The sequence below is a fragment of the Capricornis sumatraensis genome, chromosome 5, assembly GCF_032405125.1.
Source record: "Capricornis sumatraensis isolate serow.1 chromosome 5, serow.2, whole genome shotgun sequence".
Classification (NCBI taxonomy): domain Eukaryota; kingdom Metazoa; phylum Chordata; class Mammalia; order Artiodactyla; family Bovidae; genus Capricornis; species Capricornis sumatraensis.
The window spans coordinates 111379304-111406436 of record NC_091073.1 but is presented as its reverse complement, the minus strand read 5'-3'; the positions used below and the strand labels follow the sequence as shown (position 1 = coordinate 111406436).

Sequence of the window (27133 nt, the reverse complement as noted above, 5' to 3'; positions counted from 1 at the left end):
GATCACATCACCATGGTTATCTGAGTCATGAAGATGTTTTTTGTATTGTTCTTCTGTGTATTCTTGCCACCTCTTCTTAATATCTTCTGCTTCTTCTAGTTCCATACCATTTATTTCCTTTATTGTGCCCATCTTTGCATGAAATGTTCCCTTGATATCTCTAACTTTCTTGGGGAGATCTCTAGTCTTTCCCATTCTACTGTTTTCCTCTATTTCTTTCTTTCTCTTTGCTTCTTTATAAATTTTAAATATTGTTATGCCAGAAAAGTTCTACCACCAAAACATCTGAAAATAGTTTATCAACCATATTGCTCCCCTAAACAAATATTCATACTGCTTTCTTTCTTGAAGACTGTTTTGTGAATTAAATATCTCATTTCCTTTCTACTTTTGTCTTATCTTTATTCTCCTTTGGTAATTTTTGCTAACTTTTTCTCCTTGGGACAGAAGAGAGAAATATCTATGTATTGTGTGGAATCACTGGATTCTTGGTATAAACTACACCTGCATATATAATTCAATTAAGAATACAGGCTCTGGATCTAGATTACCCATGTTTTAGTGAGGGAGGAAAGGAACAGGCTGAGCTGATTCCATCTTGAAAAAGAAGGAAACTCCATCTTGCACTTTCAGTGAGCTTTGGACCATATGCCTGGTAGCCATGGGGATAACATACCTACAGCCAAACTGGCCTCCCAGACTGATAAAAACCAGATGCCATACCAAGATTTCCCATCACCAAAAAGAATGCAATAATCCCCTATGTAGTCAGTCACCTTTGTAATCTTTATGGCACCCATTGGTGTATGCTACAGTGTATAGCCAGCTGACCCTTCTGATTATGAATCGTGGCTGTAACCTGATTGTATCTCCCTTTAACACTTTCCAGGCTAGGTTTAAGGAATTTGGGGATGTGGGCATAAGCAGTACACTTAAGGTACATAAGGTTTTCACAAAAGTCGGTCGGGGTCCTTGGCTAAGAGGAGACTCCGCCTTGGGCCCACCAGTGTAATAAGCTGCACTCCACTATCTGCATTGTCCCTCTGAGTGAATTTGTCGCCTGGAACACGTGGCTACAACATTTGGTGCACTAACCAGAAAACTCCTCACTTTGAGGAGACAAGTCCCATTTGGGACTACTCTGAGGCCTTGCGACTAGAATCTTCTGGAGGGGGGAAGGCACCTAGCCCTTCTGGAAGGATTCTGCTTCTCAACGCCCAGACCTTTCACGTTAGCAGTTAGTGGACGACAGCAGGGGAACTAAGCACTCAGGTGAGGAGGAACCCACCCAGCAGGGTGGAAGAAGGGGCCTGATCACCCCCATGGAAGGGACTAAAAGGGGCACGGACCTGCAGGAGACTGGAATAGGCAGGTGGCAGCAATTGCTTGGTACACAGGTTGACGAGTGTGTTAGGGCTTAAGAAGGAAATTTGTGAATGTCATTTAAGAGGTGGTGTCCATGCCATCTTGGGGACAATTATTACCAAGCAATCGCCAGGGGTTTGTTAGAAGAAACTTGGTCTTCTGCCATCCCCTAGGAAGTGTCCCATCTGCCATGAAATTCCTGAGCCCCTCAGAATTGTCAGGCTAGAAGGAGGGGAGAGGAATATATAAGTGGGTGTAAATTGGCTTTTCTGGAGACAGCCTGGGATGTGGGCTATTTAACCCATCTGTGTTTTCATCTGCACCTGATCAAGACCACCAAGTCAGAACGAACTTTAAAAGTTAAGGGAGAAACAGTCTTGGATCACGTGGTGTTCTGGTTTGACCATGCCAACAGGCAGGTGAAGACACGCTGATTCCCCTTCTCTCTCTGGGATCTGGCAGGTAAGGCTCTTCTCACCCCAATTAGGAAAGAGGTGATATGGCAATTTAAGTGTTTCATTGAGTGGAAATATCAGAAGTGCATAGGGTACCGAGAACTTCGTAGACAGAACGAGAAGGAAAAGTAGAAGAAGGTCCGAGAAGGTAAGCAAGATGCGAGGAAATCAATCTAAGGCAACTGTACTGGAGTGCATGATTAAAAATTTAAATAAGGAATTTGGAGGAGACTATGGGGTGAATATGATGCCTAACCGCCTCCACATACTCTGTGAGGTCAAATGGCCCCCTATGGCTGTAGGATGGCTGCCAGAAGACACTGTGAACTTAAAAATAGTGGAAGCAGTCTATACAGTAGTCAGAGAAGAGCTGGGACACCTGGATCAACATCCATATATTGACTCATAGCTAGGGTTAGTTCAAGACCCTCTCACTTGGACAAGGTTTTGTATCCAGAAGGGAAAGGGAAAAATATTAATGGCATAAAAATTGACTGATGATAAGAAAGAAATTCTAGAGCATTTGGATGGGGATGATCTCCCCCATACTGGACGATTACATGCCCACAGCCCAGTGCACCACCAGGACCGGAGGCCGCCTTACTGACCGATCCAGGGCCAGGTGAAGTTCCTGCAACAGCCGCTGCTCCTCCACCAGCTCTCGCGGAGATCGTAGAGCCACAGTTTCGGCAGGCTCCGATCTCAGCAATGGACACTTCTGGTCAATGCTCCCAGGATTCACCTCAGCCGGATCTCCTAGATTGTATCCACCCCTCCTGGAGAGTACTGATGGGAAGGGGGAAGAAAACACAGGAATTAGAGGCTGCGCTCCACCAAGGAACAGGGGGAAAGAACCCCACTACAGGTGCCCCTCAGAGAGCTACAACAGCCTCCGGTTCAGGACGCATGGGGCACTACCTTCAGCCCCCTGTAGCCTATTATTACCAGCCATTTTCATGTACAGATATATTAAACTGGCAGAGACACACTCCACTGTACTCAGGGGAGCCACAAGCCATGATTAGCCTAATGGAGACTATTTTTCAAGCCCACTGCCCTACATGGGATGACATAATCCAACTACTAGTCTCCCTTTTCAGCACTGAGGAAAGATACAGGCTCCTAACAGAGGCCAGAAAATAGTTAAGAGAAATGGCACTTGAGGGTACTGCACACCCGCAGCCGTGGGCAGAATCAGCCACCCCGATGAGAGGCCCGGTGGGGACTGTAACACGGAGGAAGGGAGGGGCCACCTGGAGAGGTATTGGGTGGCTATTTTACAAGGTCTCAAGAGTGGGGCTTGAAACTATGAGTATGGCAAAACCGTCTGAAGTGATTCAAAGGGAAAGTGAATCACCCTCTGAGTTCTACAAAAGACTGTGCGAGACCAATAGACTTCATAGATCCAGAGGCTGCTGGGTCTCAGATGGTGATAAATGCAGCCTTTGTGTCTCTAGCCTACCCTGAAAATGTCAGATGGGGGTGCACCAAGGGATTCATGAATTTTTATATATCCCTGAATGCCCAGTACCTTAGTTTGGAAGAGACTTACTGTCTAAATGGGGGCCACAATGACCTTTCCCCCCAACGAAAGACCCACTCTTCAAGTGGGCTCAACCACCTATTTACTCTTCCTCTCAGTAATCCCTCAAGATGAATGGAGATTGCACGATCTCCCAGAAAGGAAACCGAACAGGCTAAACAGTCAAGAGAGTTAACTCAACAATTCCCTGAGGTCTGGGCAGAGCCCCCCCAGGCTTGCAAAACAAGTCTCACTGGTAATAGAACTCAAACCCCGTACAATGACGTCCGCACCCGCCTTGGGCCTGCCAGATCTTGCTAAGCCGTTGACTCTTTACGTAACTGAAAAGGACAAGGTGAATATGGGAGTGTTGTCCCAGAATATGGGGACATGGAACAGACCCATGACTTATCTCTCAAATTGGCTGGACAATGTTGCCCCTGGGTGGCTGGGATGCTTACGGACAGTTGCTGAGGTTGTCTTACTGGTCCAGGAGGCAACCAAGCTGACTTTGGGCCAAGATTTGATAGTAAAAGTCCTGCATGAGGTCAACACTCTCCTGTGAGGGGACCCCTATAAATGGCTGTCGACATCCCGGATTACTCAATACCAGGGACTGTTATGTGAGAATCCCCAGGTTACTATTGAGCCTTGTCAGGCCCTGCATCTGGCCACTCTCCTTCCTGTGGGAGAAGGTGGGCCCTCACACGATTGCAAGGAAATCCTAGAAGAAGTTTATGCCAGCAGACCTGACTTGAGAGACCAGCCAATCACAGACGCAGAGTGGGGCCTGTACACAAAGGCACCAGCCTGGTGAAACAAGGACAATGACTGTCGGGATGCTCAGTCGTCACGGAAGAAGCCATCGCTGAGGCCAGCTCTCTGCCATCACACTGGTCTGCTCAACGGGCTGAACTATGTGCTCTAATCCGGGCCCTCCAGCTCTCAAAAGGCAAGAAGACAAACATTTACACAGACTCCAGGTATGCTTTTGCTACTTATACATGTACACTGGGCTTTATATAAAGAGCGAGGTCTTCTGACAGCCAACAGAAGGATATTGAAAACAAGAAATCTCCACTCTATTAGATGCTGTATGGGAACCTGAAAAGGTAGCAGTGATGCATTGTTGGGGTCACCAAAAGGAAGACACCCCACAAACAGGGGGAAACCAACTAGCAGATAAAGCCTCAAAACATGTGGCTGATAAATGTGGGCCAGCTGGTGGGGGAATCTATCAGAACCTGTGTACTCTCAAATATGCCTGAGTTAACTTTAACTCTCCCACAGTATACCCTGGCCCAAGACCAGCTGGCTGAAGCAGAAAGGGCCACCAAAAATGAAAGGGCAATGCTGCCCCTGGACATAAACAAAAACCTCCAGGAATACAGATAAAAGGTACTCTAAGTGGACTTTAAACCCTGCTGACACTCATGGTATGTACCTTCTCAGGATGGGTGGAGGCCTTCCCCACCCCAACTGAAATACAAAAAACCTCGAATAGCCAAAGCAATCTTGAGAAAGAAGAATGGAACTGGAGGAATCAACTTGCCTGACTTCAGGCTCTACTACAAAGCCACAGTCATCAAGACAGTATCGTACTGGCACAAAGACAGACATATAGATCAACAGAACAAAATAGAAAGCCCAGAGATAAATCCACACACATATGGACACCTTATCTTTGACAAAGGAGGCAAGAATATACAATGGAGTAAAGACAATCTCTTTAACAAGTGGTGCTGGGAAAACTGGTCAACCACTTGTAAAAGAATGAAACTAGATCACTTTCTAACACCGCACACAAAAATAAACTCAAAATGGATTAAAGATCTAAATGTAAGACCAGAAACTATAAAACTCCTAGAGGAGAACATAGGCAAAACACTCTCTGACATAAATTACAGCAGGATCCTCTATGATCCACCTCCCAGAATACTGGAAATAAAAGCAAAAATAAACAAATGGGATCTAATTAAAATTAAAAGCTTCTGCACAACAAAGGAAACTATAAGCAAGGTGAAAAGACAGCCTTCTGAATGGGAGAAAATAATAGCAAATGAAACAACTGACAAACAACTAATCTCAAAAATATACAAGCAACTTATGCAGCTCATTTCCAGAAAAATAAACGACCCAATCAAAAAATGGGCCAAAGAACTAAATAGACATTTCTCCAAAGAAGACATACGGATGGCTAACAAACACATGAAAAGATGCTCAACATCACTCATTATTAGAGAAATGCAAATCAAAACCACAATGAGATACCACTTCACACCAGTCAGAATGGCTGCGATCCAAAAATCTGCAAGCAATAAATGCTGGAGAGGGTGTGGAGAAAAGGGAACCCTCCTACACTGTTGGTGGGAATGCAAACTAGTACAGCCACTATGGAGAACAGTGTGGAGATTCCTTAAAAAATTGCAAATAGAACTACCTTATGACCCAGCAATCCCACTGCTGGGCATACACACAGAGGAAACCAGAATTGAAAGAGACACATGTACCCCAATGTTCATCGCAGCACTATTTATAATAGCCAGGACATGGAAACAACCTAGATGTCCATCAGCAGATGAATGGATAAGAAAGCTGTGGTACATATACACAATGGAGTATTACTCAGCCGTTAAAAAGAATACATTTGAATCAGTTCTGATGAGATGGATGAAACTGGAGCCGATTATACAGAGTGAAGTAAGCCAGAAAGAAAAACACCAATACAATATACTAACACATATATATGGAATTTAGAAAGATGGTAATGATGACCCTGTATGCAAGACAGCAAAAAAGACACAGATGTGTATAGCGGACTTCTGGACTCAGAGGGAGAGGGTGGGATGATTTGGGAGAATGGCATTGTAACATGTATACTATCATGTAAGAATCGAATCGCCAGTCTATGTCCGATGCAGGATACAGGATGCTTGGGGCTGGTGCATGGGGATGACCCCAAGGGATGTTGTGGGGAGGGAGGTAGGAGGGGGTTCATGTTTGGGAACACATGTACACCCATGGTGGATTCATGTCAATGTATGGCAAAACCAATACAGTATTGTAAAGTAAAATAAAGTAAAAATAAAAATTTAAAAAAAAAAAAGAGCAAATGAAGTGGCTCGCTGTCTGCTTTGAGAAATAATCCCCAGCTTGGGTTTCCAACCAGTATAGGATCAGACAATGGCCCTGTCTTTGTAGTCGACTTAATTCAACAGGTATGTAAAGCTCTAAATATCAAGTGGAAATTATATACAGCATATAGGCCCCAGAGTTCTGGGATGGTGGAATGAACCAACTGGACACTTAAAAGAGACCCTCTCCAAGTGGATCATAGAGACTGACTGCTCCTGGGTGGACTTCCTTCCAAAGGCTCTGCTCAGACTCAGGATGACTCCATGGTCCCATGGCTATTCTCCATACGAAATTGTGTATTGGAGGCCCCCTCCCATTGTAAAAGCTTCCCTGGTGACTCAGATGGTAAAGCGTCTGCCTGCAATGTGGGAGACCCAGGTTCGATCCCTGGGTTGGGAAGATCTCCTGGAGAAGGAAACAGTAACCCACTCCAGTACTCTTGCCTGGAGAATCCCATGGACGAAGGAGCCTGGTAGGCTGCAGTCCATGGGGTCACAAAGAGTCGGACACAGACTGAGCGACTTCACTTTCACTTTCTTTCACTTTCCCACTGTAAAACATGTGTCAACAAATTTGCCTCGGGTAAGGGGAGATGAGATTTCACAGCAGATGGAACAACTGGGTAAGGTAATAAGTCAGGTAACTAAGTTTGTACAAGAAAGGGTGCTGTTCCCCCTTGGGGAACAGATTCACGAATTTGTGCCCAGGAATCTGGTGTGGGTCAAGGGCTGGAAACAGGACTCCTTGGCCCCACATTGGAAGGGTCCATATACTGTTGTTCTGACCCCTTCTACTGCAGTTAAAGTTGCAGGTGTCACTCCCTGGATCCACCACATGAGGCTGAAGAGAGCATACCACGCAGACCCAGAGGACACCAAGTGGACTACACAAAAGGACCCCACTGATCCCCATGAAACCAAGATCATCTTAAAGAAGAAACAGAGATGAAGCTCTACAAGCAACTGCTGCTACAAGGACTTGCTGGTATCATCTTGAGATTGACCATAGCATCAGCACAAGGAGGGACCTGTGCTATAATTAAAGTTGTGTATATAGTCCTGATTTATCTGGCAATGGTAAATAGACAACATGAAAGGTCAGGTGAAAGCTATGTCTGATGATAATCTCGCTTTTTGGACTTCTATTCTATCATGGGTAAAGGGTGATTGGTGAACACTATATTAACCATTGTTATAGTTGTTCTATTGATTCTGTTATGTGGACCTTGTATTCTCCAATGTGTCGTTAACTCTATCACAGAGGCTAAATTCATTTACCCAAATATATACCAGGAAATGCAGTACATCCTGATGAGTGATGCTCACACTGGAAGTTGAGAGCATCAAGAGGGTGGGGAATGAGGGAGGAAAGAAACAGGCTGAGCTGATTCCATCTTGAAAAAGAAGGAAACTCCATCTTGCACTTCCAGTGAGCTTTGGACCATGTGTCTGGTAGCCATGGGGATAACATACCTACGGCCAAACTGGACTCCCAGACAGATAAACACCAGCTTCCATACCAAGATTTCCCGTCACCAAAAAGAATCTAATAATCCCCTATGTAGTCAATCACCTTTGTAATCTTTATGACACCCATTGGTGTACGCTACACTGTATAACCAGCTGACCCTTCTGATTATGAATCGTGGCTGTAACCTGATTGTATCTCCCTTTAACACTTTCCAGGCTAGGTTCAAGGAATTTGGGAATGTGGGCTTGAGCAGTACGCTTAAGGTTTTCACAAAAGTTGGTCAGGGTCCTTGGCTAAGAGAAGACTCTGCCTTGCCTGCCGGTGTAATAAACTGCACTCCACTATCTGCTCTGTCCTTCTGAGTGAGTTTATTTCCCAGAACACGTGGCTACAACATTAGCACCAACTTTTTCATATGCTACCTCAACAATGACTCTGGGTCAAATTGTTGACTCTCTGAGTCAAATTACTCAGCCTCTCTATTCCTTGGTCTTCTAATGTTTAAAAAATGAGAATTAAAAGTATAAAATAACAGCCACTATGGAAAACAGTGTGGAGATTCCTTAAAAACTGCAAATAGAACTGCCTTATGACCCAGCAATCCCACTGTTGGGCATACACACCAAAGAAACCAGAATTGAAAGACACGTGTTCCCCAGTGTTCATCGCAGCACTGTTTATAATAGCCAGGACATGGAAGCAACCTAGATGTCCATCAGCAGACAAATGGATAAGAAAGCTGTGGTACATATACACAATGGAGTATTACTCAGCCATTAAAAAGAATACATTTGAATCAGTTCTAATGAAGTGGATGAAACTGGAGCCGATTATACAGAGTGAAGTAAGCCAGAAAGAAAAACACCAATACAGTATACTAATACATATTTATGGAATTTAGAAAGATGGTAATGATAACCCTGTATGTGAGACAGCAAAAAGAGACACAGATGTATAGAACAGTCTTTTGGACTCTGTGGGAGAGGGAGAGGGTGGGATGATTTGGGAGAATGGCATTGAAACATGTATACTATCATGTAAGAAACAAATCGCCTGTCTAGGTTCGATATAGGATACAGGATGCTTGGGGCTGGCGCACTGGGATGACCCAGAGAGATGATATGGGGAGGGTGGTGGGAGGGGGGTTCAGGATTGGGAACTCATGTACACCCGTGGCTGATTCATGTCAATGTATGGCAAAACCAATACAGTATTGTAAAGTAAAAAAAAATAAAAATAAAAAATAGCAAAAAAAAAAAAAAGAAATACATAAATAAAAATATTTTAATAAAAATATTTTTAAAAAATAAAGAAGTAGATTGAATTAGTTTTAATTCAAAATACTAACAATAGGCATATTTTAATGCTATCTTAGTCAGAACTATTTGTTATAAAAAACTATTAATGAATGAATTTATAGAACAATTTATTAAATATATATTTCATATGCAGTTCATCCTTTTAAATTTTCCTTTGATTGCAACTCAAGTATTTTTATTGTTTGGGTGCTTTATAAGAAGTTTGGGGTCATTGCTGTAGAATTCAGGGATTTATTTTTACTTTCTTTCTTTTTAATTGGAGGATAATTGCTTATAATGTTGTGTTGGTTTCTGCCATACAACAATGTGAATCAGTCACAACTATCTATATATATATATATATCCTCTCCCTCGTGAGCCCTCCCACTCCTCCCATCTCATCCCTCTAGGTCGTCACCCACAAACCTTGGACAATCTTATCAGAATTCTCTTGTAGGAATTCTGAACCAGATATAAGAAGAGATTGTTGTAGAAAAGGAGGAGAGAGGAGAGGTGTCAGAGAGGAAAGAGAAAGACTTTTGTTCTAATATGACTTTCAAGTTTTTCTAATTATCAAGAACAACACTGTACAGTAGAGAAGAACATGCTCTGTAGCTGTGCTGTCTGACACAGTAGCCACTGTGTGTGCACTTGAGATATGGCTTACTAATGCATATATATGGAATTTATAAAGATGGTAATGATAACCCTGTATGTGAGACAGCAAAAAGAGACACAGATGTATAGAACAGTCTTTTGGACTCTGTGGGAGAGGGAGAGGGTGGGATGATTTGGGAGGATGGCATTGAAACATGTATAGTATCATATAAGAAACGAGTCGCCAGTCCAGGTTTGATGCAGGATACAGGATGCTTGGGGCTGGTGCACTGGGATGACCCAGAGGGATGGTACGGGGAGGGAGCTGGGAGGGGGGTTCAGAATAGGGAACACGTGTACACCCGTGGCAGATTCATGTCAATGTATGGCAAAACCAATACAATATTGTAAAGTAAAAAAAAAGAATAATAATAAATAATAAATTTAATTTTTTTAAAAAGTATAAAATAAAAATGTATCTGTCTCTACCCTAGCTTGAGTGCTTCTTGGTTTCAAGAAGAAAACTTGGGGATGCCTTTTGGTCAGTTTGTCTACAGAGATTTAAGGAGGGCTTTCTCTGTGTCTTGTTCTGCTCTAGTTACTACAGACATAGCTATGAGGAAGACAAAGTGGATACTTGTGGTGATAGTGATTTTGTTTGTTAGAGATTATAAACTGTAAATAAACCTATGAACAAATACAAAGGAGGAAAACTTCAGATAGTTTAAAATGTCATGACAAAGAGACATTTCAGAGATATGTGATAGAAACTCACTTAGTTCTGACAAGTGGGGCTCTGAAATATGCTGGTCTTTGAGGAAGAAATTTGAAGTCTATGATGTTTGAGACCTGATAAATTAGAAGATCCAGTAAAATAGGAATCTCTGTCTTGTCTTCTCAGTCTTTTTAAGCTCTTTGTTGGTTAATAGATATTTTTAATTCCCACCTAGTCAAATTTATCAATGTTTTCTCTGGTGGCTCATTTGCACATTGGTTTAAAAATCCTTCCCTTTCATACTTTCAAAAGCTTTATAGTTTTGCCTTTGACACTTAGGACTTGAAAATGCTAGGAATGGTTTTTTAGCATGCTTGAGTATCTACATGGTTACTCAATAGTACCAAAAGTATCTCCTGCAAAGCCCTTCCTTTCCCCAGTGATCTTCCATGCCATATATGGACTCATATAGCAACTGTTTATAAAGTCATGAGTCAGCTTCCTTACTTTTTTTTTTTTCAGTTTGTTTATTGGTGAATCCCTGGATAAAGACTACACTGTTTTACTTATTTGCACTTTATAGTACATTCTGTAAAATTCTCTCACCTTGTACTTCATCCTTTTTAATGGTGCTTGGCCTAGCTGCTGCTCTTCATATTTTAGAAGCAGCTTTTCAAGTTCTGCAGATACCCACACATTTCTGAGATATTGTAAGATAGTTATTAGAATTACACTTAATATATTCATCAATTGGGAGATACTAAATATTTGCAATATTATGTCTCTCAATTCAAGAGCCTGATATATCTCATATCATATATATGTGTATTTAGTTACCATAGTGCCTCAGTAATTTTTCTAACTGTCTCTTTATAGTTTTGTACATCCTCTGTTAGATTTATTTCTAAGCATTTCAAATTTGTTATTTATGGGGACATTTTATAAAATTTCATTTTAATTATGGATTATATTAAGAAGTTAATTTATTATTCTTATTGTTTTATTTACATTTTGGAAGTAAATCTTCTTTAGGTTGAAAGGAGTTTGACCATTAATTGATGTTAAATTTTTTCAAACAATTTCTTCATTGTATATTTTGTTAACGTGACAATTTTTTTTTCATTGTTTGAAAGTTAAACAATTATTGACGTTTCAGGATAAAAACTTTATCATAATTTACTTTTATTTTTATGGACTTGTTTTACTAATATTTTAAGATATTTGCATTTGTATTCATGAATAGGGTTAGCCTGTGTTTTCTATTTTGTAATGTTTAACTCAGAGCTACTATCAAGAGCTTAAACAGTAAAGGTATTTATTTTTTCATTTTATAAGAATTCCAAAGATAAAGAGTACAGGGTTTGTTAAATTAAAGGACTCAAAAAGACATTCAAGGTTTCAGAGTCATGAAGACAGGCTCACACACCACACTTCAAATCGTCTCTCACAACGATCTCTTCTCCAGAAATCTCCTCAGGGCACCCTTCACCTCTGCATTCCTCAAACTGTAGATTAAAGGATTTAGCATAGGGTTGAAAAGGCTGTAAAACAGCGACAGAATCTTCCTTTGTTCCTGAGAATGGCTGGACTTGGGCGCCAAGTACATCAGGATGGCAGTGCCGAAGAAGAGCCCGACCACGCAGAGGTGGGAGGAGCAGGTGGAGAAGGCCTTCCTGCGGCCCTCAGCGGACTGGATCCTCAGGACGGCGGCCAGGATGCGCGCGTAGGAGCCCAGCACCAGGCAGAGGGGCCCGACTAAGACAAACACCGAGCCGAGAGAGAGGACGATTTGGTTGAGCCTGGTGTCGGCACAGGCCAATCTGAATACTGATATGATCTGACAGAAAAAGTGGTTTATTTTTTGTGGCCCACAGAAGGGTAGCCTCAGAATGAGAGAAATATGGACCAGAGCCAAGAGGAAGCTGAAAATCCAGCACGTGGCAGCCAGGACTATGCACACTCTCCAGCTCATGATGACCGAGTAGTACAGGGGGTGGCAGATGGCCACGTACCGATCGTAGGACATCACCACCAGAATCAGACACTCTGTGACGGCAAATGCCAAATACAGAAACGTCTGAAGTATGCATGGAGCAAAAGAGATGGTTTTCTTCTGCATTATAAGATTCGCCAGCATCTTAGGGACAGTGCTTGAGGCATAGGCCATGTCGGCGATGGCCAGGTGTGACAGGAAGAAGTACATGGGGGTGTGCAGTCTGGGGTCCAGGCAGATGAGCCCCAGGATGACCACGTTCCCCAGCAGCGTGAGGCTGTAGAATAACAAGAAGAGGCCAAAGAGGAAAACTTCAAGTTCTGGGTCAACTTGGAATCCCAGCAGGATGACTTCTGAGATCCATGTCTGATTGCTTCCCATGCTCTTTTGACAGATAAATAAAATGCTGCACTTGGGACAGAAATTTTAGAGCTGAGGGGCAGAGAAGGAAAAAAGTTGATATGCTCATACAAAGTGAGAATTTATTCCAGAGGTCACAAATCAGTAATTCCTGGATCCAATCAGCCCAAAGTCCTGTGATATTGATTAGTCAATTTGCTTTTTATTGACATTTTAAAAATTTTAGTTATTGATCAATTTTTAAAATTAGTAGATTTTGCATAAAAATTGGGATCTCTGTCTTCTTTTCAAAAAATAAAATATTTGTCATTTCTTAAAATTCGTTAGCTGAAGCTAATGAGAAGATAGTGGCAGATTGTTTCATTTACCACTATTTTCACTAATCTCTATTTTCTCACAGAAAATGAAGTTTAATGATGCTGAACAATTTTATCAGTATACTTAAACTATTGATTTATATTTTATTAAGGAGAAAGTAAATATTCATCCTCAAGATGAGTTCTTAGGTTCTCCTGTACTTCAAACACATAGAAATAAAAAATAAAATGAAACCCCCCAAATACACAACCAGAGTTTAAAGTGAGACAATTCTTCAAACAAATTAATCAGAAACATGATATGGTCCAACTATGAAATCAGAGAATCATACCTGAAACTCAGCTGGTATGTGGTCAGGACAGGTTTTGGGATATGGGGTATGAATATGGTTGATTGAAACTACAGGCTTGGGTTGGGCCCATAAAATGAGATAAAAACAAAGCAAAACAAAACACACTGCTGTTGGGCTGCTAGATACAGTGATTCCAAGGAAGCCAGTACGCTTGCTGGCTCTGGCACTAGATCACTAGCGCCTGAGACACTATTATATAGGACCTGATTCTATGTAAAGGGCCCATGAAGTCATCTGAAGAGCAAAAAAAGCGTAAAACCACAAGAGAGGAAGAAAGAAAAGGTGGAAAGACCAAATCAAAATAAAAACTACTGGCAAAAACAAAAAGACTTTCACTCAAAATATGTGCCTAGAAAGCATACCAAAAAATTTCATGCTCAAGAGGAAAACAAGGCAAATGATTGAAATTTGATTTATTCAAGATGAAACTAACTTTATAGAAGAATCTTCATAAAACTCTAATATAATTAAGGATGGTTAAGATGTTCCAGTACATTAATAAAGGGTATGCTATTTATTCAAATGTTTAATAAGTTAAAAATAAATAAGGAAGGCAGGAAAACACAATCAGTGTGTAAAAACAGATCAACTATGGACCTCTGAAATAAGAAATATAGCCATATAATTTTTAAAAATCAATAAAGAAAATGATTTCCAGACCTAATGTTAAGGAGGAAAATAGAGTCTTGGGAGGTCACATTAAGAATCCACTCAGACTTGAATACAGAAACAGGGGTAATACTTTGAAAGTGGAGTTTAGAGACATGAATAATAGATGACAGGCTGCACTTAGAAAAGATAAAGTTTCCAGAGCAAAAAAGAATGAAGAAAATAGTGAAGAAATAGTATTTGAAGAGATTTCACCATAAACATTCCAGCATTAAAAATAGACCTAAGTCCTTAAACTGCAAATATTTATTATACTTAATGATTGCAATACATACATAAACATAAGTGTACACTCAAGCAGTTTTTCATAACTGAAGATGATATAATCTTTAGAAAAAATGTCCTCAGAGAACAGAATAGGATAAATAAAAAATAAATTCTCAAAAAAATGTAAATTCTTAACAATCATCTCTTTGACTATTGTCTTTTCTTCATTCTCTACGTTTCACTGTGTATTGACCTTCTGGAATTCCTATTCAATCAATGTTGTAGTCTATCAACCTATCTCAAGAGTCTTAATTATCCTCTTAGATTTCTTTTTACTCTTATCATCATGTTTTATACATTTTATAACTATAATTCAATTGCACATTTATTCTATGAAAGATGCCAGGTTACCATCTATCCCCTCTACCTATTTTTTTCAAAGCATTTATAATTTGAAAAAATGATATTGATTAGTTTTGTAACCTATAGATTATAAAATGATTATTTGGCATTTTAAAAGGGGACATTACATTTTTGAAAATGAGTAAATAGAGAAAGGGACATTAGATAGAGAAAGTTAATATTAATATTCTTGATAAGAATTGAATCTTGAATCACTTGAAATTTGTTAGAGTACTTGATTAAATTTAGATACTATCAATTAATGGAAATCATTTTTAAAAGGTATTACATAAAATCTATGGATCCCCAAATTACAAGACAAATGAAAAGAAAGTAAAAGCATTATGAATCCACAGCAGGCAAAAGGAAGAAAAGGAGAAATACAGGGACAGATAAATTTATAACGAACAGAAAACACAGTGTAGCTGATATTAATAAACCTATGTATATAAATAAAACATTATGCATAAATGGAAGACATTAAAAGATAGATGAAGGCGAAGTCACCCAGTCGTGTCTGACTCCTTATGACCTCATGGACTGTAGCCTGCCAGGCTCCTCCATCCATGGGATTTTACAGGCAAGAATACTGGAGTGGGTTGCCATTTCCTTCTCCATTAAAAGATATAGTTAATCATGATAAAAGGAGAAAAGAAAATCCAGTCACAAAATCCTTTCAAGAGTCATACCTAAACTACCTATACGTACATACAGACATACAAACTCTCTGTCACTGTCCTTGTCTCCGTCTCTCTCTGTCTCTCTCACACACAGACCAAGGTTAAAGCTCAAATAATGGAAAAACATGTTTGAGCCTGGTAGAGTCCGGTAGTTGCAATACTGAGATAACTTCAAAGCATTTAAGACACACAGGAACTACTACAGAATAATAATGAAAAGGTAAATCCACCAAAATGATAAAATTCAGAATCTATTCCCTACAAAGACTTAGCAAACATCAGATAGGAAGAAACATCTTTAATCTGAAAAAAATATCTCCAAAACTCACAGAAAAATTATATTTAATGATAAAATGATAAAAACTTTTCTTATGAGTTAGAAAATAAATCTAATATGCTTCACTGAAAACACTTCTATTTAACACTGACTCATAACTAGTCAGCAACAGGCAAAAAGAATAATAAAGAGCACATTAAAATGGAAAATACAAAATACCAACTGTGTATGAAGAAAAAACTATAGATGAACTGTTGAAATTAAGTGTAATTATAAATATTGGATTAAAAGTCAATGCAAAAAATGAAAATACATAGATGTTTAAAAATTGGAAAATTTGTACAGATTCTAAACTTTTCCAAATTCATCTATACTTTCAATGAAATCAAAATCAGAATTCTAGGGAATTTTCTTTATTTGTGGAAATTAATAATCTTATTCTAAATTTTGTATACAAAAATGTCAAAGATCAAGGATAGCCAAAATATCTGAGAATAAACAATGAAATAAAAGGAATTTACTGATTATAATCATATACTATAAAACTACAACTATTACTCAAAGTGGTATTGAGGCAAGGGTGAACAAATAAGCCAATGAAACAGCTTGGTTAACTCAGAAATTCAGAAATACATGCACAAACACACACACACATACACGCTTGATCTAAGAGAAAGGTGGCACTGGTATTTTCAATAAACAGTGCTGGGTAGGATGGCTACCCATGAGGAAGAAAACTAAGACATGAACCTTACCATATATAATACAGAAAATAAATTCCAGGTAGGTTTTAGAACTAAGCATAAAAGATACAAGCAAATCTTCCAGAATACAAATTAGAGGATCTAAGAGTAGCAATATTTCTTAAACAGAATCCAAAAGAAGATTGTCTCATATCAATAGTATACATTCTGACTGGATTTCCTTTTCTTCTTGGATTTCTAAATTTAAGAACAACACATTTTCACTTAGGGTAATACTTTTAACAACCATTTCTTAAAAGTGATTAAGAAAAAGAGAGAAAGAAGGCATTTAAATTTTTAAAGTTTTTATAAAGCAAATGTTTTTACTGAACATGATGCCAGATACAGAACAGAGGTGAAATGGAGAAACAGCTTTCATAGCAGAATGTTCTACCATATTTCCAGCAGCAAATACTTTCCTCTAAACTTAAGTGACAGTGGAGCCACATAATCCCACTCTAGGATCTGATTAAGGGTTTCCCTGGGATCGGAACCACCACCCCTGGAGAATACGGCTGGAACCCTGTGACCTGGGAGGGACTAGTCAGAGGAATGAGGAACCTATGGTTAGACAGTGTGGGTATCAGATGTGACTCTGAGACCCCAGCACAGAGCAAGAAAGGGGTCTTCACAAAAGCGCCATTTTTGACTTCCTAAACCTGATGATTTCTGCCAGCCTTCTGTCCTCATCTGTAAACCATTGAAAGTGAAAAGTGAAAGTGAAGTCGCTCAGTCGTGTCCGACTCTTTGCGACCCCGTGGACTGTAGCCTACCAGGCTTCTCCGTCCATGGGATTCTCCAGGCAAGAATACTGGAGTGGGTTACCATTTCCTTCTCCAGGGGAATCTTCCCGGCCCAGGATCAAACCATTGACTAGTATATAAATAATGATTTGTGCAACTGTGGACTGGTACTACCTCTGATCTTTTCCTCATCTTGGGCTTGAATGTAGAGGAAAACTCACAGAGATGGGAATGGCTGGAGCTGAGTCACCTGCTCCCTGGAGTGAGTGCAGTGGATGGGGAGTCCCAGACACCTTTTCTGTCCTGACGGAAGGACAGGACTCAGGGTGCTCAGGAGCTTTGAGGTGTGAGGGTTTTAGAGTCTGATCACCTAAAACCAGCCCATTCCCCAGAGACATTCCTGTCGAGCCCAGGGAACAAATTACTAAGTGTCTTCTCACTATTCTATGTCTTCCCTACAGAGTAGAGCAAAACCTACCCCTCCCCGCTTTGCTCTCCAGGTTTGCCATCCATGAGTGTGTGTGTGTGTGTGTGTGTGTGTGTGTGTGTGTGTGTGTGTGTGTGTGTGTAACTACTTAAGCAGAGAAATAAGAACTCAGGAGAATGGCTGGGGTAATGCTACTCAGAGGGATCTTGGTATGAAAATTTAACAAGTCATATATTATGGATTATGTCACATAGAACAATCTCCAAGTAATTAGACTTATTATGTACTTGATCTTCAAGTCATGCCTTCCTCCATACCCTCTTTTGGAATGATTTAAATGTCATGATGTGATACTTGTGGACCCCATGGAGCTTGTTAAGACAGCACCTCAAAGGACCAAATCCTCCCTGGAGAGTGTACGATCTTTGTCTGCTGAAAAGTGTTATTATGAAATGAACTACCAAAATTTTCCATTACAAATAATTGCTTTTACTCAGAAACTCATGAAGATTGAACTCTATTCTCTTATAATTAAGGCAAGTTTGTGACTTTAAGAACACTGGACTTGGTCTCTTGAGATAGAAAGTCATCAGGCACTACTGTTTCAGGCCGGCGTGCAGCAGGCAAACATCTGTTCTGGACCACCGCATTTTGGGAAGAGAACTGGATTGAGATATTAATTTATGGGTTAGCAGCATATGTAATGGGCTTCCCTGGTGGCTCAGACAGTAAAGAAATCACCTGCAATGCAGAAGACCTAGGTTTGATCCCTGGCTTGGGAAGATCCCCTGGGGGAGGGCACGGCAACCCACTTCAATATTCTTGCCTGGAGAATCATGGACAGAGGAGCCTGGCAGGCTACATACAGTCCACGGGGTCGCAAAGAATTGGACACAACTGAGCGACAAAGCGCAACAGCACAAGCGTATATAATGTATTGTAATCACTGAGACAGATGAGGTCCATAGAAAGTAGAAAGAAAATAGATATGAAGAATCAACCCTGAAAAATGCCAGTGTTTTTAGATAAGGGAAATGAGCAGGAGCAACCAGGAAAGTAGAAGGGCCACCAGGAGAGCAAAGTCAGTGCTCAGGCAGGCAGTTCATCTCTCCACACAAGTCTTCACTTCTTGTACTTGTACAGACCCCTAAGGTCAGGTAGAGGGTGAGAGTTCAGAACCTTCTCGCTTTTTCCTTGTAGTTATCCGAGTCCTGGACATGCAGGCATCCCTACGCAAGCGCATGGTCCTCTATAGTCCCAGGAAGATGCTGCAGCCTTTCGGAGCCACCTGTATCCGTCTCGTTGCTCAGCTCTTCCTCTGAAGTTTTTTGGTCAGACAGTTTGGCACCATATCTTCATGTGTAATGCCTATTATCAGTACCTCCGACAGCTGTGATGCTTAATAAGTGCCTCTCACTATTTTCCAGAAACACTCTATTCTATGAATACACAATGAGAGGGGTGAGCCAGGTCAAACACAATCTTGCAAGTAGATGTTATAAGTAATCTAGAGATGGTTTAAAGCCAACAGTAGGATGTCCTTAGGTTCTCTGCTAACATTCATTTGAGTCTTGTAACTCTGAGCTAATGGCCTAGTTTTCCAGGATTTCCAAAACCTAACCCCCACATAAATAATAGAAGTTTATTTTCTCACAATCCTAGGGTTTTGTAGGCAAAGACAAAGGTGTTGACAGGTTTGGTTCTTCTGAGGCCACTCTTCCTGGTTTCTAGGTGACTGTCTTCTCCCTGTCTTCACAAGGTCTTCCCTCTGTCTATGTCTATATTCTCTCTCCTTTCAAGGACATTGGTCACTTCGAATTAGGGCCACTATAAATACCTCACATTAATATAACTACCTCCATAAATCTTATCTCCGAAAAGTCACATTTATGTGTACTCCAGGGCCCTGGTTTCTATACATTAACTTTGAAGGGACACAACTCAGTATAAAGTAGCTAATTACTCACTCTTCAGACAATGAAATGTTACCACATGGCGGGCATGATTAACAGCCACAAGTCAGCTTGCTGAATACTGGCTTTTAGGTATGTGACCTGACATTTAGGAATTATCATCTCTTTTGGAATATGGCTCAGGATTGTGTTGCCCCAGTTTTTACCTTCCTACTAATAAAGACCTCATTATAAGAATAAAAACGTTAACTGGAGCAGATTGGCATTTGCGTAAACTATGTATAAATACCCTTGCCAAACCCTTTCCAAGGGGTTTCAGGCTGCCTTAATCATTAATGAATTTAATGAAAATTTGTTACATGCTGAAGATTAATTCTTTGAAAAATTCTTTAATAACATTTAATGATTATTTGAGCAAGTTATCAAGATAATTGTTGGTGAACTTAGGCTTCAAATGAGTCAATAGTATAACCTGTGATCCTTGAGAAAAAGGACATGCCAGTTGAGTTCACTTTCCCAGAGGCCTAGTTCCTAGAGGCATTTTCTAAACGATGACCATAAAAATGGAATCTGAGCCGAAAGCTACAGTCTTGTTGGAAGGAAGTATTCGAAAACGGAGATACGGAGTATAAGAGGGTTAGGAACTGAGTTGTGGAGGTATTTGGAAAAGGAAAGATCTGTAGATAAGAAGCCCCCAAAATCTGTGCAAGAGTTTTTGTGAGGTATTTCTTAATCCTAAAGCACATGAATGTTAAAACCTAACAGGGAACAGTTGTTGAGGGACTGAGAGGTGAGAAGAGCTGAGCATAACTGAACAGATATTTCAGACGTTGCAAAATGTCTAGAAGAAGTTGGAGTTATAATCTAGCCAACCTGGAGAGATCTTCATAAAGATTTTGATCTAGGTGCAAAAATGACATCTGGGGAGTAAGAGTAACAATAAAATAGACCCATATTAACAAACCTAAAATCAAGGCCAAAGAGAAACAAGGTGATCTCCAACAAATGTAATTGTTCAGGGGAAAAGCACAAAAAATAAATAATCTCTATAGAAGTATAAGGGCTTCCCTGGTGGCTCAGACAGTAAAGTGTCTGCCTGCAATGCAGGAGACCTAGGTTCCATCCCTGGGTCGGGAAGATTCCCTGGAGAAGGAAATGGCAACCCATTCCAGTAGTCTTGCCTGGAAAATTCCATGGGTGGAGGAGCCTGGTGGGCTATAGTCCATGGGTCTCAAAGAGTCGGACATGACTGAGTGACTTCACTTTCACTTTCATAGAAGTATAATATAATTGATAGCTTCTACAATGTATCGTTTAGCCATTGAAAATCAGGAAGAAATGATCAATGCTCAAGAGATACATCAGTTGACAGTAGAGGTCCCAGACATAATACAGATAGTGGTTACAAATAAAGTTACCAGATAACTAAAATTTATATTGAAGAAATGGGAAACAAAGATAGCAAAAATGAAAAATACAATATTTCACGAAGTATTAGAGTCTGCAAAAAGAATCAAATATCTATTCTGAAACAGCAACATGTATCATCTTAAATTAAGAAAACATTGGATAGATTTAACAGATGACTGCCCCCAACAGCAAGCAAGACCAATGAACTTATCTGAAGATTAATAATAAACTAACAAGCAATAGCATTAAAAGTAATGAAAAATGGAGCTGAGTCTGAAAGACATATGGGAATATGGTAAAAATTCAAATATATACTACTGAAAAAGATAAAATAGGAATAAAAAAATTTTGAAGATATTATTTCTGAGAATTGCTGATTCTATATTCCAATTTCTCCACTTAAGTATTATTTCATGGTATTTTCACCGTTTCCTTTTTCCAGTTTCTTTCATTTACCCATCAGATTCTTGTATTCCCCAATTTTTCCAGCCCATAATTTTTCTTGCCTCTACATGATCAGATTGTTTATAAACCTTAATTTAACTGTTTCATATTATAGATTTTCTATTTTTAAAACTACACTTTCAAAATCTTTCTATTTCTTCATTATATAGTTAATATATGCTCATCATGCTGCTGCTAAGTCACTTCAGTTGTGTCCGACTCTGCGTGACCCCATAGATGGCAGCCCACCAGGCTCCCCCGTCCCTGGGATTCTCCAGGCAATACTTGGACATAAAAATTCAGATTAAGAAAATATTTTCTTTATGTGAATTTACTCTCAAAAATGCATATTATATGAATGGCATTAGTGATCTTTTTCATTTAATGTGAATTTAATTAAAATATTACAAGTCAATACATATATGATAAAGGTTGATTTTTAAGAATATATTCTTTTGAATGCATGTTCCATACAAGTACATGTTTTATCTATCTTCTAATAGGAGAAGCCTTGGATGTTTCCAACCTTTTAGCTACTATAAGTACCACTACAATGAGGCCTCTTTGCTCACATAATTATATCTTCAGATAAATTCTTTAAATTGGAATTACTGGATTGAAACTAACAGTATTCATCTCTTTGTATCAAATTTCCCCGAAGAAAGATATAGAGCTTTAGGCGCCTAAGAACACACAATAGTATTACTTATTTTCTTAAGGCCTTGCCATAAAGAGAGAATAAAATTGAAAAAATCATCAATATTAATTACAAATAATTGTATCTCTTTTTAACTTCAACATTTATTTATTATTTATATTTTCATATGAATGATGATAATTGGGGAAATTAATTTTAAAGTGTTCTGAAAATGCTTAAAGAACAGCTTAAATTTTGTGTTCTATGCAAGTTTTTGTTTTTCTACTTCAAACTCTTGAAACATTTCAAAAACTTAGCTGTTAAACAGCTTTAACTTAGTTGCTAAAAAGCTTTATTTATTTATAACAGAGACAGTTAAAAACTGAAAGCTTGATAATGAATACGGAAATTTAACTGAAAGGCAGTTTGCTTTATAAGAAAGTTTTCTTACCTTTCTTCTTTTTCTTTCTTTTTCTTACCATTGTAAATACATTATCATGTAGTTTTACTGAATTTCTTTGCTGCTAGATAATTGTGATGCTGTGTTTGGACTACTGATTCACAAAAATGAACACAAATTCCTCCAAAAAGCTCTAAATTGATAAATTCATCAATATAGTTTTTATTAACTCATTGCAACTTAGTATTTAAACACACAAGTACATTCTATACAAACTATAATGGACAAGTCTCAGTCACATTCTCAATCATTCCGTATTCTTATTTTGACAGCTAGAATAAAGGTTTTGAATCCATACCAATATAGCAATCATAAAAGTAGTAAAAAAAAAAGTCCATACCAATATAAAAGTCAGAAAACATAGTAGACTGTCTAAATTCATTGTGTGTCATGGATAAATCAAGACTTAGTTCCCTGGGACTTAACCCTTGTGGCAGATATCGCCCTCTCACTTCCTCACATCTCTCAGTCTGAGCTATCTGGAATCTTCATCCACTTATCCCATCTCAGCCATCCATGTAACTAACTCTAACCATGGTCTAACCTGGTTGGCTTCACTGAGTAAAATACAATAGCACCTCATCTCCTGCCTCTGCATGCCTCTTGCTTCCTGGGCCAAGGTTTCCTTTACCCCTGGAGAAAGTCACACTGGACTCCTTGGCGGCCATGATGTGCATATAACCTAGAAGGTAAGCTATAAGGTAAAGTAATACCCCATGGAGTGGGGTATTCTCTCACTCATTTATCAGTGAGAGGGTCAAGCAATTAAATTATTCGCTTATCTATTCTTGGATGGACTGTTCCAGGAGACATATTTCATAAGACGTCTCATAAAACAATCCCATGAAGTAGGACGTTTAGTTGTTTCTAAAGCCAAGAAGTAATGCCAGCATCAGTAAAGCACCCTTGAACTTCCTCTCCCAACTCTTTTGTCTCACTCCTCTTTTTCCTTATTTATCATTAAATGTTGGTGCTTGCCTGGTGGCTCAGCTGTAAGGAATCTGTCTGCAATGTGGAGACCTGGGTTTGATCCCTGGGTCGGGAAGATCTCATGGAGAAGGGGATGGCTATCCACTGCAGTATTCTTGCCTGGAGAATTCCACGGACAGAGGAGCCTGGTGGGCTACAGTCCATGGGGTCACAGAGTGGGAAATGACTGAGTGACGGTAAAGCGTCTGTCTAAAATGTGGGAGACCTGGATTCGATCCCTGGGTCGGGAAGATCTGCTGGAGAAGGAAACAGCAATCCACTCCAGTACTATTGCCTGGAAAATCCCATGGACAGATGAGCCTGATAAGTTACAGTCCATGGGGTCACAAAGAGTCGGACATGACTGAGCAACCTCACTTTCACTTTCAGGATAATGGAGCCACTGAAGTTGCAAAAATCTAGTGGCAGAGAGAATCCAGCCTAAGATGTAGGGGTATTCTCTGTTTTCAGAGAGGCATAAACTCTGTTCTTCTGGTCCCATTGAAATAGAAAAAGGAAGACAAGCAAGAAAACATTGTTGGTCAGATGCATATATATACTGAGTTTCCTATTCTGGCTTGAAATCACAGACAGGGGGCTGTTGGATACAATGAGAATAAATCTCAAAATATATGAATATTTCCCTAACATTTCCCATTAGTATCTCTGCTGGAGAACAATGTGCAAAGCAACTGCATAAAAACATCACATAAGGTTGAGCAAGGAGAGATAAGCACTCAAGAACTGTTGTGTCTGGATCCAGGAGCAGTGAGACAGCTCTCCTGGACCCTTGCTGCCTCTGGCAGGGACTTAAATAATCCTACCTGCCTCCTGAGAAATATGTATGCAGGTCAAGAAGCAAGTTAGAACTAGACATGGAACAACAGACTGGTTCCAAATTGGGAAAGGAGTACGCCAAGACTGCATTTTGTCACCCTGCTTTTTTAACCTATATGCAGAGTACATCATGTGAAATGCTGGACTGGATAGAGCACAAACTGGATCAAGATTGCTGGAAGAAATATCAGTAACCTCAGATATGCAGATGACACCAACCTTAGGGCAGAAAGCGAAGAGGAACTGAAGAGTCTCTTGATGAAAGTGAAAGAGGAGAGTAAAACTGCTGGCTTAAAACTCAACATTCAAAAAACAAAGATCAAAAAAACAAAAACAAAAACAAAAACAAAGATCATGGCATCTAGTCCCATCACTTCATGGCAAATAGATGGGGAAACAATGGAAACAGTGGCAGACCAAAATGGCTCCAAAATCACTGCAGCCATGAAATTAAAAGACTCTTGCTCTTTGGAAGAAAAGCTATGAACAACCTAGGCAGCATATTAAAAAGCAGAAAAAAGTCTGCTTTGCTGACAAAGGTCCATCTAGTCAAAGCTATGGTTTTTCCAGTAGTCATGTCTGGATGTGAGAGTTGGACCATAAAGAAAGCTGAGTACCTAAGAATTAATGCTTTTGAATTCTGGTGCTGGAGAAGACTCTGAAGAGTCCCTTGGACAGCAAGGAGATCAAACCAGTCAATCCAAAGGAAATCAGCCATGAATATTGATTGGAAGGACTGACGCTGGAACTGAAGCTCCCATATTTTTGGCCACCTGATGCGAAGAGCTGACTTAATGGAAAAGACCCTGCTGCTGGGAAAGATTGAAGGCACGAGGAGAAGGCAGTGAGAGAGCATGAGATGGCTGGATGGCATCATCAGTCCAATGGACATGAGTGTGAGCAAACCCCAGGAGATAGTGAAGGACAGGGAAGCCTGGTGTGCTGCAGTTCATGTGGTTGCAGAGAGTTGGACATGACTGAGCAACTGAACAACAACAACATTTTCCCTTCTTATCTCTCAGGTCCATCACTACCGCTCTAACCTATGTGTATTTCTCCAGGCCATCATCTAGCCAGTAATTCTTGCCTGGACTGGTAGTAGCTTTTAAGTTGATTTCTCTGATACCCGCCCTGGATACTTCAAATCCTTGCTCCACACAGCCCTAGAACCAGCCTAAATTAAGGTCTGTCTACTTGATATTTTCATACTTACAACCCTTTAATGGCTTCACATTTCACACAGGACATCTATCTGGACCAGTAGCTTGGAATATGAGTGTTTCCATGCTGCTTTCTCTCCAACCTTGCTTCTCATTAATCCTTGCTTCGTGTTTTTCTGTCAAAAAACCCTGAGCTTTGTAGTTTCCCCCACCCCATGCATGTCGCTTATTCCCTTTGGGCTTTTGCTCCTTCCACTGATTAGACGGAATACATAGTTCTGCCATGCCACCTCATACTTCTGGTTAACTCTCACTCATCCCTTAAGATGATCTTCTCCTGAAAGTCTTTCTTAGCCACTCTCACTCTAAGTTATATTTTCCTGAGCTATATTAGCACTACCCTCTGCAGAGCTCAGTAATTAACTTGGTGTGTGGCAAGGTCAATTTCATTTATTCATATGCTGTTATTCCCGCTAGAGAGTGAATAAAGTCACAGTAGAAAATGTATCCTTTTCATTTTTTCATTTCCAGACCTAACAGCACAAAATGTGTGTTTGAGTGTACATACATGTGAATGAATTTTAGCAATTTTGACTTGTATTTATTCATGTATTTTTAACTATTCATTATCTCTTTAGAAAATTAAGATTGCAAAGTAAAGACATTATGAGTCATGGACTTCAGAATTATTTTGCATCAGGTAAAAGGCTAAATTTTATAATATTCCTGGTTATTTCTAGTACAGTGGGAAATCTAATTTGCTACTGTCTTATTTATAGGTTATAGGTCTTGTTGTTTAAAGATATGCTAAGTTTATGTTGTATGTGATATTAATACCATTTGTTGAGCTCTTACTATGAGTCATGGATTCTGGCAAGCGTTTTGCATATAGGTATTTTCTCTTCACAACAAACCTGTGAGCTTAGTATCAGTGAAATTTTTACATATATTAAAACTAAATTTTAAAGAATTTAGGTAAGTTGCACACATAGCTACTGAAAGAACTTTGTAAAAACCAAGCTCTAGCTGAACTCAAAACATGCATATTTTTAAACCTTTTTTTTGGCAATGGATAAAATGCCTTCATAATGGATATCCTTAAAAAGGGCTGTTTTATAAGAGAGAAGTTCATATGTTTTCATCTTCAAAAACACTTCTTCACAACAGATCTCATTTTAAAATTTCAATAATTCCTTTATATACAGTTTAAATATTTAGAAGGTTTAATTATGTAATTTGAGAAAAGAGGGAAAAAACAAAAAAAAAGCCTCTCTATATATCTTTTTCCATTACTTCTTAACTATTTTCTATCACTTCATAATTGTTAGCATTTCATGCTTGATTCAGTTCAGCTCAGTCGCTCAGTCGTGTCTGACTCTTTGTGACCCCATGAATCACAGCACACCTGGCCTCCCTGTCCATCATCAACTCCCAGAGCTTACTCAAACTCATGTCCATCAAGTCAGTGATGCCATCCAGACATCTCATTCTCTGTCGTCCCCTTCTCCTCCTGCCCCCAATCCCTCCCAGCATCAGGGTCTGTTCCAGTGAGTCAACTCTTCCCATGAGGTGGCC

General features: G+C 39.6%; 1 protein-coding gene across 1 annotated transcript; it reads right to left on the bottom strand.

The window, feature by feature from the left end:
* Positions 1–12001: 12001 nt before the first annotated feature.
* Positions 12002–12931, bottom strand: LOC138079968 (olfactory receptor 2A12). Its single transcript, XM_068972787.1, has one exon. The coding sequence runs from the start codon at positions 12929–12931 to the stop codon at positions 12002–12004; it is 930 nt and encodes a 309-aa protein (XP_068828888.1).
* Positions 12932–27133: the final 14202 nt, after the last annotated feature.